Raw genomic sequence first — 12,280 nt, 5'->3', positions numbered from 1 at the left:
TTTGGGAGATAATTATTCACAAGGTCAAATAATTTAGAACATAATAAGTCTGACACTTGTGCCTTGGGATATTGCAAAACCTGTCTGACTAATCTTAGTAAGGTTTAACCAGGGCAAAGGTCAGTCTTACTTCTTTCCCCTATAGTCTGTGAATGCATAGCTGCCGCTTATTATTCTTTCTGTTTAGTATTGTCACATAATGAAAGGCTAGTATTGTTTGGGATTTGCTTGGGCTGATAAATGCTCTGTGATACATTTCTTTAGTATTGTGTAATTTAACGTTTTAACTAATATACCTCTGTTTACTAGGTACTTATATCATATCATATGATCTTGTATTATATGATCAGTTATAAAGGACAGTGAATGATAAATGGTATCTAGTGTGAGACCTTAACATGTACAAAATGGATAGAATGACATATTGCACTTTATGTTTAACTCATACTCTGTATTTATGTTCAATGCAGAACACCTCTACAGAATGTCTTCCCGCGACAGACGTCCAGATCTTTGCATCAAAGCAGAGCCAGGGACCCCAGAGAGTATTGGACGCCGGAGTCCTAGTGGATCCAGTGACAGCAGTGGGCATGGACCTGACCTCCAGGGAACTCGATGCTGCAGAGGGGGTGATGAAGAACACGATGATGCCCCTGGTCGGGCAAAATATGTGCTTAATTCTATTCCCAAGCGTCTGTGCCTGGTGTGTGGCGATGTAGCATCAGGGTATCACTATGGAGTGGCCTCATGTGAAGCATGTAAGGCCTTTTTCAAGCGCACCATCCAAGGTGAGTGTCTTAAGCTACACATCTTGAGGTGAACGAGAGGACTAAAGTTAGAGGGAAAAAAAACAATTGTAAACCCAGAGTTGATGTGAAGTTCAATCTCAAGCTGGTTTTTCAGTGAAGTGGTATTTAAAAAAAATAAAATAAATAGAAAAGTCAAATTGACATTGACTTCTGCTTTTCTGCTTAAAGGGATAGTTGAATGTCCTTGACAGCCCCAGTTAAGGAAAATGCACTTTAAAGTACTTTAATATGCATTCTTAAAAAATGGAAACAAAAATAAAGCACTAACCTGAGGTAGAAGCTGCAGTTTCACAACTGCCACCCCTCCTAAAGGTAGCCTCAATAGATGCTGTGTAAGCCTGGGTGCCTTTTGAGTCCCTCGTTTTATGTAGATAGAAAAGTTGTCTCCCCTTGTCCATGGCATGTGCCTAAAGTCTGCCTTGTATATTACTATATTCAAAGAACACTTTACATGTCAATAAGAATATTATTTAAATATTTATATTAACAAATAGCTACGCTTTATTGCTAATTCTTTAACGACTTTAGTTCTGAGATGCAGCCCAGTAAATCACACACCTGCTGTTTATATATTTTCCTTCTGGGTGTTTACCTAGAGATCAGGCCCCTTACATTGGTACCTAAATGGTCATAGGCTTGAAGAGGTGATGAGATACTAATAAAGGGATGACTTGTTCATGCCATTACACCTATTTTAGTGGTGATGTGGTATAAAGAGCTAGTCATTCCTAGTGTATGTTGGGTGTGGGTGGGAATAAAAGGTGTAGTCATGGTCCTTGGTATGGAATGTGTGGCAGCAGTCCACCATTTGGCCAGAATGCAGCCTGGCCCTCGCCCTGTAGAGCCCAAGAAATTGTAGACCACCTGAGGAGAGATCTAGCCAAAGACTGCCTCTTAACAATATTTTGCCCTGCAACATGGACAGTTGTCTTAGCAATGTACCCAGAAAAGCTTTTTAGTTACTATTCAGAAGGTTCAAGGCTAGCAAATGTAAACTGCACATCACAAATATTACCTGTAACAAAAAAACACATTTCACAAGGATCTGGAAAAATTCCAGGCAGAAAACTTCTACTTTTAGGCAATATTCTGCTCTTAACTCCCTAGTGAAGAGAATGAGAGTCTTAAGTCCTAGCATTGAATATCAGGTCCTTATCTCACTTGAACCCTAAAGAGAGGACTGGAGGGCGTTATCATATGTTGTGTGGTGGAGGATAGTATTTAATAAGATGTGTAATAAAAAATGTATTTCTTAATATACAAGTGTGCTGTGTGCCTTTTTAAGGTCATCTTCAGATTGTTTGCCCCAGGTGGTTAGTAAAGATGGTGCCAAGTTGTCTGAGAAAGATGTGCAGATGTGATTTTCTAGATTCTGCATTCTGGAGCACGAAGAGCCAGTCCTGTGAACAAGATGTCCACCAATCTGTAGCAGGTTAAAATCTGCTAGAAACTTACTTAAGGCGGATTTCTGCTATGCTAACTCTTATGAGGTTTGCGTTAGGACAGTAGTTTAGGTGCAGTAGCTCTCCATGGAATCTGGAGTTGAGCCAGTTAAGAGCTGAATTTCTTTGGCGTTAAATGCCTTTGGAGTTAAGGGAATCTGCAGGAAGCCTTTTTTGCTTTCCGGTCTGTTACAGAGGCTATTGTAGAGGAAGCTCTGAGAAGAGGAGCAAACGTTTACATGTCCATCTTTATTGATAATTAGACACACCATTCATTTTTGTTGTATGCTCATGTGATCTTAAGCTGCTGCATAACAGAAAGGTATCTCCAGAAAATGATCTGGTAGATTATATTAACGTTTTTATTTTAGCACTTGATAAGAAAGTTTGATCCAATGCAAGCAGCATAATTCCATTACTGTTGATTTAGCCCAATTAAATAAAACTATTTTTTTGTCTTTTGTCTCAGGTAACATTGAATACAGCTGCCCAGCCAGCAACGAGTGTGAAATTACCAAAAGACGTAGAAAGGCGTGTCAAGCATGCCGTTTCACCAAGTGCTTAAGGGTGGGCATGCTAAAGGAAGGTGGGTCTGGACAGTATTCTCATCGCTTTGTTTGGTTTTGCATTTGACCTGCTGATTCAAACTTTCTACTACTTCTTCACTGCATCTGACAGCTTAGATCCAGAAATGCCAGCTCCAGTTGAGTGGAGACTGGACTCAAAATAGACAATTTATTCCCCTTGGTATTTATGTAATCTACTTCGTACATCATTAGTCCTCAAGGAATTAATAACTGTAAGATGTAGTACTTGATAAACATAACATAACTGCTTTAAATGGTTTTACATTACCTGCTTGCTTATATTTAGAATGTTTTTTTTTTCTGTGTTATATAGGGGTACGCTTGGACCGGGTCAGAGGTGGACGTCAAAAATACAAAAGGAGGCCCGAAGGAGATGTTCTTCAATATACAGCTGGGGGGCAGGTGCAGCAAGGCCCAGCAAATGTGGTCAAGAAACCAGGTATGATTACCACTGGCCCATTCTCTTTCTGAAAGACTACACTCTAAATATCACCTTTATCCTGCACTAGATCTAATGCTGCCCTTAGCAAAGTTATGTTATACTCTCTCCATTATGCTTTGCAGCACCTTCTGCAATTGCTTAACTGACCCTATCTCGAGCTCCTCACCCTCCATGCAATTGCCTACACTATTATTTATTTATTTTACAAAACCTTTCCTTGCAGTCAGTGCTCATCTGCATTTTTTGTTTTCTTTATACTTTTGATCTTTCATTGGACCCCAAGATCTTATTGGCTCTTTCATTCTTAAAATAATTGGGCACATACATTTTCTCTTCACCATCTCAACTTGGTATGTTTTTGTTCCTGCTCCAACTGTTTGATATCTGTTTGTCATACTTATCTCTTTTGATGCACATTGTTTTCTGTCACCTTTGCTCTGCAACCCAATCTACACATGCTACAGTGTACACCGATACACAGTGATGTTCACCTTTTTAGCTGGCCGCAGTAGAATAGACTCCTCCTCAGGGACAAACTTATAAATTACTCTCTTCTTCTATAAGCTTTAAACCTTGTGTTGCTATAGCTTCTGTGGTTCGGTCATTTGAAACATGAATGCAGCATTTACAGAAAGATTTGGCTGCAGGGGCTTCAGATCAACATTCGGCTTTTGACCAGCTGTTCATGGAAACAGACATGTCTACTTTAGGAATGTTCCCACTGATGTACATGGCTATTGTAGACTTGTCAGGTGCCTACTTGCATATTCCCATTCATTTGGAGCATCAGAGCAGCTATTCCTGGGTGTCAGGAGGTGAAACATTTTCATTCAGAACGCTGCTATTCAAACTTCCCTAAGCAAACCAAGAAATCATGAAAGTCAATTTGGTGGTCTGTTTGAGATCTTCTGTGTTACAGTGGCCACCTGCCTGGATGATTGTCAGCTGGTTGGCTTTTTAGGTGCAGATTTGCTCCAGATTTGTTGAGAGAATGATCTTGGATGTAATGTATTTGCTGAGAGGGTGGTGGATAGGTGGAACAACCACCCATCAAAAGAGGTAACACAGTGGCTTAAACCATGCATGGGATAGACATAAAGCTACACTGAATGTAAGACAACCAAGGGCCAAGAAGTTGAGAATAGTACTTATCTATCATCAAATTCTATGTTTCTTTGATTTGCAGAGCTGGTAAGGAAATCCCACCATTTCTTCTGCCTGTGTCTCTATGGCTGCTGGTCCACTGAGTCAGGTTGTGTATCTAGAGCCACAGTCTGAAATGGTGTGAATTCTGTAGAGGACCTTCTAGTTCGGCAAGGCTTTTTGGGAATGTTATAGCCTTACTTTAGAGCAAGAAGAGTTACTTCAGACAGATACCCGAAGGTCTGGAAAATGTTCTGCTAGCGGGGTTTTTATGTTTGAAGCTTCAGTCCTTCGGCTTCTGGTGTTCCTCCAGGAAGGATATGACAGTGCCAATCTACAGTGAAGGTCCAAATGTCTGCCTTGTTAATATTCGTAAATAAAAGATTGGCAGTGTATCCTTGGGCTGCCTGTTTTGTTAAAGTAATTTCCAGAATCTGCCCAAGGTTTTGCTGTGAGATTTTAACCTGGTCCTCCATTCGACCCCTGGAATATGGGCCTGTGAGATTTCTGACTATAAAGGCAGCATTATTGAACACCAGGCTTTATCAATTAGAGATCCATTTTTAAAGATTTCAGAAGTCAGTTACCCTATCTCTACTCAGATTTTCACTACTCAGATTTTCTTCCTAAGGTTACATGATGTTTCAACAAGAATCAAGATATACATCTGCCTACATTCTGTCCAAATCTATGTCAGATACTAAAAAGACTCTTTGTACACTAAATGATAGGTGTATTCTGTGCTGTATTTGGAGAATAGCACCGTGGGGATTTGATTCTAATCTACTGGTGGGTTTTTCATTGGTATCAAAGAGGAATAATGTATCAAGTCCTATGATTTTCATGTTGTATTATCCAGGCTACTGTGGAGGCCTGCAAGGGAATGTGGAGAGATCCCCCCTCACCCCCCGAAGCTGAGCGCCTGTTCAGCTGCATCTTTTGGGACAGAGAAGGCAGCCATTTCTCTGGGTTTTGATCTGCAAGGTGGCCACGTGGAAGAACCTGTGCTTCGTCATGCATCGGGTGTTAAATTTGAAATATTAGGCTTATGCAGAGTTTGATTAGATGGTCCTTCAAGTAGTCTTCTGTTGTCTCTCCTTTTTGTCTTGGATATATCTATGTATCACTGCTGTCAGGAAACTACTTTTCCTTGCATATCTCCTGGAAGCATTTAATCTCACCCGATATTTTTTTTCTAATTCATATTTTAATTACGCATAGGGGAGGTATAGGGAAGGGGTTATCTATAGGTTTGTTCCTTCCCTGAGTTGGGAGGTGTTGTCTCTGCCATTGTCTTCCATATTATAGTGCTGTGTGGTGTCCTCTAGCAGGTCTTCCTGTTTGCTCTTTGTTCCCTTTACTTCAAACCTCTGTTTGCTTTTAACAAGTATTCTCTATCTACCCTCTCTGTCCGCAGTTCCAATGAATGCAGTTGTCTCTCACCTATTGGTTGCTGAACCAGACAAGTTGTTTGCAATGCCAGATCCAGCACTTCCTGATGGCTATCTGAAATCTATGAGCACACTATGTGACCTGGCAGACAGGGAGATTGTCATCATTATCAGCTGGGCAAAAAACATCCCAGGTGTGTAAAATTGTTTCCAAATTTAAATGGATACTGTAACAAATGCTGGACCCACATATCATTTTCAAGTCTATTTTTATACACCTAAAATAAGATTTGTGGAAGGCTCATGTATCAGATTTTTTAATTTTTTTTATTTTTTAGATGTGTTTATATGTTTTACCAATTATGTTTGATATTGGGGAAAATGTTTTGTCAATATGGCACCCAAGTAGCCTTAGGTTAAGAAGAGTAACAAGGACTAAGGACCTTTTAAAAATATAGATCTTTATGTATAAACTTATACATAAGTGTATTGTATATCTAGTTTCCATTTACAAATATGACCGTTGCTGTGCAATTAATTAACACGGCTCTGTAGGTACCGGTTGGGATAAATGATTGTGTTTGGTTTTTTTTGTAAATTAACTTTTAACTGACCAGTCGTTTACTTTATCTAGTAAATTCTCTGTGGGCAAAAACAATGGTAAAGTTTTTTTAATCACTATTTTTGCCAAGCATTGTGTATGCCATTCTCTATTTACATGCCTTCAATCAACCTTTAAACCAATTTCTGTATCATTAGCATACCTTGGAAATGTCCGTCTCTGAATTAAGTTTATTTGCAGATGCCCAGATTTTTTACTAAATACTTCTTTCTCCAGGGTTTTCATCTCTCTCGCTTTCAGACCAGATGAGTCTGTTACAGAGTGTCTGGATGGAGGTCCTTCTGCTTGGGGTTGTTTTTCGCTCACTCCCCTATGAAGATGAAGTTGTGTTTGCAGAGGATTTTGTGTTGGATGAGGAGTCCTCTCAATCTGCTCGTCTCTCAGACCTATGTTCCTGCATTCTGCACCTTGTCCGAAAGTACAGGGCTCTCCGTGTGGAAAGGGAAGAGTATGTCATGCTAAAAGCTCTCACCCTCACGAATTCGGGTAAGCTATATGTTACAGAAATGTCACTGGATGGAAAGATGAAAAACCTACTCATTACACATTGTGCATATTTCCTTTACACCTAGATACTACCATTAGTTACAAAACTAACAAATTAAAATTACCAAAAGGAATACAGTTTAATGTTTGAGGAGGATTTGACACAGCATCTACATTGTCAAGACACCTTATTTGTTGTTTTACCTCTTTTAGATTTGTGTCCACGTTTTAACAGAAATTAAATATTTTTAATGGATCTACTAATATACATACATCACATATGTGATTATAACTACGTTATTATGTTCATAAGCCGGAAAAAACATTGGTAAGATTCTGAAGCCCAATTTTCAACTTCATCAAGTTAAATATGTGTTGAGTACATTAAGTTTAACATTTGCAAGACATTCCTATATTCATCCAGATGGACGCAAAACCCTTCATGACTCCTATAGGCAGTCAGATTTCTCCCTGGATCCAACCGCTGTTGATTTAAAAACAGTGTTCCGATGAATACCCCCCTTTACTTTACTTTACCACCCTCACTGTAAATATGAATTTCCTCTGTTTGTGAAGGAACCATTGTTCCTATTATTCTATTTGGGGGTTTTTTGATGGCCTTTTCTAGTATGCTCAGTCTGTAGGAAAATAGTTTTCCTGCAAAGGACTTGCCTTGATGTTTCATATACTTAACTATTTTCCCTTGGCAAATAAACACAATTTTAAATCCTTGTGTTCATTTAAACTGTACTGAATACTCCAAAGCGAGGTCTAACCAGTGGTTCCTATATTGGCAAAATAATATTGTTCTTGCATCAATACCCTTTTTAGTGCACGTCAATATTGTGTTTGTGTTTGTAGCTGCTACATGACATTGCCTGCTATAATTAAGAGTTTACTGATATCCCCAAATCGTTAGTTTTACCCCCATTTAGTGCATACATGGTGTTTTATGCTTTTGCTTCCAAGTACGGGGGATTGGAAATTAGCGAATGTTGTGCCCATTCACAAAACAGCATTAGGGAGGAGTCGGGCAACTACAGGCCAGTTAGTCTTACATCTGTAGTGGGGAAAAACCAATGGAAACAATGTTAAAGGACAGGATTGTTGAACATCTGAAGTCACATGGGTTTCAAGATCACAAACAACATGGGTTTACCTCAAAGATCATGCCAAACAAATCTTATTGATTTTTTTTTATTGGGTGACTAAATCAAGGTGGTGCAGTAGACATTGCGTATCTAGATTTCAGTAAGGCCTTTGACACTGTCCCACATAGAAGACTAAAACTGCAATCTCTGAGTTTAGATCCCAATGTTGTTGAATGGATTAGGGAGTGGCTGAGTGACAGAAAACAGAGGGCTGAAGTCAATGGCGTATATTCAGAGCAAGGTCTTGTTACCAGTGGGGTACCTCAGGGATCTGTACTTGGATCCATTCTCTTTAATATTTTTATTAGTGATATTGCAGAAGGTCTTGATGGAAAGGTATGTCTTTTTGCTGACGATACAAAAATTTGCAACAGGGTTGATGTTCCTGGAGGAAGAAGCCAAATGGCAAATGATTTAGGTAAACTGGAAAAATGGTCAGAGCTGTGGCAACTGGCATTTAACGCGGATAAATGCAAAGTAATGCATCTGGGGCATAAAAACCCAAGGACAGAGTATAGAATATCTGATGCTGTCCTAACCTCAATGTCTGAGGAAAGGGATTTAGGGGTAATTATTTCTGAGGATTTAAAGGTAGGTAGACAATGCAGCAGAACAGCAGGTAATGCTAGCAGAATGCTTGGTTGTATAGTGAGGGGTATTAGCAGTAGACAGAGGGAAGTGCTCATGCCGTTTTACAGATCACTGGTGAGACCTCACTTGGAGTATTGTGTACAGTACTGGAGACCGTATCTCCAGAAGGATATATATATATATATGTTGGAGAAAGTTCAGAGAAGGGCTACTAAAATGGTTCATGTATTACAGGATAAACCTTACCAGGACAGGTTAAAGTATCTTAACATATATAGCTTGGAAGAAAGATGTGACAAGGGGGATATGTTAGAAACATTTAAATACTTAAAGCGAATTCACAAGATAAAGGAAGAGAGACATAAATTAAGACCCAATCAACCATAACTGCCCTTAAATTAACCCCCACCTCCCAGCAGCCCTAATATATTTTACTTACTGTTAGGTGAGTTTCTGAACCATGTGGATGCTATAAGAAAAGGGGCAGGGCCAATCTGCAGTGAGTCAGAAAGGGGTGGGGCATATTGTCAGTGTGACTGCAGGGAGGGACTGGGAAGTAATAACTGCAATCTACATATATATATATATATATATAATTACTATTGATTTTTTTTGGCCAATTTTGGTGTTTTACTTGCTTTTAATAAAAGTGTGGTTAGCACACCGAAATTGGACAAAAAATTCAATAACAATAATATATATATATATATATATATATATATATATATATATATTATATATTGTTAACAGCAATCACACTCCTATCATACCCAAGTTCCAGCATGTACTGGCTGACTTAACAGTCACACTCCTATGATGCCCAGGCAACCAGTAAATGCTGGGACCTGGGCATGATAGGAGTGTGATTGCTGTCAGCCAGTACATGCTGAAACCTGGCTACCTGTCCCCCTTGTGTATTGATGCTGCCAGCAATATGGGGTCTGCACATCACTTACAGCCTCCCTGTGCCATGACCCCCCCCTTACACATCCATGCTATCACACACACGCATTCATATACTCATTCATTCAAAGATTAATTTTCTCAATCACGCATACTCATACATACACCCTCCCCCACCCCCTTACCTGCACTGCAGCTGTCTCAGTGCCGCTCGCAGACTTCCACAGGGGGTGCTGCTTCCCTCTGCGTTGTTCACATTGTGTTCAAGCAACTTCTCTTGTACCGCACAGAGGAAGCAGGAATGGAGCAGTCATGTGATGTGACGTAAATTCACGTGACTCTGCTCCATTCCTGCTTCCTCTGTGCGGTACAAGAAACAATGCTCGCACAGCACATGTAAGCAGCCCTTGCGATCCTGGTTGCCCTGGCTGCAGCTCTCAAGAGGGCCGCACCTCAAAGTCCGGCGGGCCGCATTTGGCCTGCGGGCCGCATGTTGGATGCCCCTGTTCTACAAGGTGCTATATAAACACTCTTCAAAGATTTTGGTCCATATGGACATGAGGGCATCACGCAGCTGCTGCGAATTACTCGGCTGCACATCTGTGATGCGAATCTCCCATTCCACCACATCCCAAAGGTGCTCTATTGGATTGAGATCTGGTGATTGTGGGGGCCATTGGAGTACACTGAACTCGTTGTCCTGTTCAAGAAACCAGTTTGAGATGATGTGAGCTTTGTGACATGGTGCATTATCCTGCTGGAAGTAGCCATCAGAAGTTGGGTACACTGTGGTCATGAAGGGATGGACATGGTCAGCAACACTACTCAGGTAGGCTGTCGCGCTTAAATGATAATTGTCCCCCACACCATTACACCACCACCCTGAACCATCCATGAAAGCATGGATCCATCCTGCCTTGTATCAACGATGTAGCCTCAGTTTCCTGTTCTTAATTGAAAGAAGTGGCACCCGGTGTGGTCTTCTGCTGCCGTAACCCATCTGCTTCAATGTGTTGTGCTTTCAGAGGTGCTATTCTGCGTACCTCGGTTCTAACGAGAGGTTATTTGAGTTATTGTTGCCTTTCTGTCATCTCGCAGCAGTCAGCCCATTCTCCTCTGACCTCAACAAGGCATTTTTATCCGCACAACTGCCGCTCACTGGATGTTTTTTTATTTTCGGACCATTCCCTGTAAACCCTAGAGATGGTTACGCATGAAAATCCCAGTAGATCAGCAATTTCTGAAATACTCAGACCAGCCCGGGAACAACAACCATGCCACATTCAAAGTCGCTTTAATCCCCATTCTAATGCTCGCTTTGAACTTCAGCGAGTTGCCTTGACCACATCTACATGCCTAAATGCATTGAGTTGCTGCCATGCGATTGGATGATTAGATATTTGTGTTAAGAATCAATTGAACAGTTGTACCTAATAAAGTGGCCAGTGAGTGTATATTACAAGATTTGTTTCTCAAACAAGTTTTTAAGTGGAGCCCATCTCTCATAAGTCATTTTCATAATAAACACATTATCCTAGTTGGTCTATTGCAGACACTTTTCAAGTACCTTAAAATAAGTTCTTTTAAAGTTAATGATCTTTCTTAGTCCTCAATGAGGCTGTTTTTGTACTTTGTCAAATGATATGATTTGTATGGTCACAATTTTTCCAAGAACCGGTTAACCTTCCCAGATTCACATATTTCTAACTAGGAATTTAAATCTGGAAAGTTAAAATGCTTCATAATTGCGATCCACCAACTTGCCCATTTAGTATACCTACCGGACTTCCCCAAGATTCACTATTAGGTGACTTACCCAGTAACTGTGTTTACTACTTTTACTTCTACAGTTTTGCTACTTTGAATCTCTACCCAAGCTGAGCAGGGATAGTGGTGGGAAATATAAACCGACTTGGTTCTGTGTTGATGGCTTTGCTATTACACAAGAGGCCAGGCATTGGACTCAATCTCACACAGTGTGAAAGATTGGGGCTCTGCTGACAAAGTGGCAGACTAAATAATTGATGGCTATATGACAATCACCAATAATTGCTCTAGATAGGTGCTTTTATATTGTATTTGCTAGGTATGTGCCACTCCCTTCTATGTTATTTTTAATTACAACCTTTACACAATTTTACTTTTGATGAGTCATTCATATATGGATCCTTGATTCTTAACATGTCATACCACTTTAATGATATTTCTAGGATATTAATTTGTAAAATATGGTGTTTTCATCTGTCCGTAGACTCTGTGCACATTGAAGATCCAGAAGCTGTTCTGCGCCTCAGAGACACTCTACAGGAGGCTCTTAGCGAGTACGAGTCAAGTCGTCATCCAGAGGAGCCATGCAGGGATGGGAAGCTACTTCTCACACTCCCATTACTGCGTCAGACTGCTGGCCGTGTTCTCCAACACTTCCATGCTCTCAGAGAGGAGGGTACTGTTCCTATGCACAAGCTTTTCCTTGAGATGTTAGAAGCCATGATGGACTGAAGTGGCCTAAGGCACCAATTTGTCCTGGGGGTTATCATGAATAAATAAGAAGGAAACATGCAATAAGCTGGAGTGTCTTTGTCCAGCAAGAGAGGGTGTAAAAAGTGGTACAGCTAGGAGTGACATTCAGAAGCCATATTTGGAGGGGTCTCGTAACTTAGAACTAGAATTGAAAGTCTTTTTTGTTCAGTTTTATATAGGTGTACATATACCA

The 12,280-nt window shown here is 40.3% G+C and overlaps 1 protein-coding gene across 2 annotated transcripts; it reads left to right on the top strand.

Annotated features, from left to right (window-relative positions):
• Positions 1 to 484: 484 nt before the first annotated feature.
• LOC149276437 (steroid hormone receptor ERR1-like) lies at positions 485 to 12,066 on the top strand. 2 transcript variants are annotated; one of them, XM_089503667.1, is made up of 6 exons: positions 485 to 788; positions 2,721 to 2,837; positions 3,152 to 3,277; positions 5,841 to 6,008; positions 6,653 to 6,922; positions 11,819 to 12,066. In XM_089503667.1, the coding sequence occupies exons 1-6, from the start codon at positions 485 to 487 to the stop codon at positions 12,064 to 12,066; spliced, it is 1,233 nt and encodes a 410-aa protein (XP_089359793.1). The 2 variants fall into 2 exon arrangements, with proteins under 2 accessions (XP_089359793.1, XP_089359792.1); XM_089503666.1 differs by having other exon boundaries at positions 3,152 to 3,283; positions 5,835 to 6,008.
• Positions 12,067 to 12,280: the final 214 nt, after the last annotated feature.

Source organism: Sceloporus occidentalis, unplaced genomic scaffold, assembly GCF_023333645.1.
Source record: "Sceloporus occidentalis isolate IW3139 unplaced genomic scaffold, rSceOcc1.0.p SCAF_239, whole genome shotgun sequence".
Lineage (NCBI taxonomy): Eukaryota > Metazoa > Chordata > Lepidosauria > Squamata > Phrynosomatidae > Sceloporus > Sceloporus occidentalis.
This window is presented reverse-complemented; position numbering and strand designations above follow the sequence as displayed.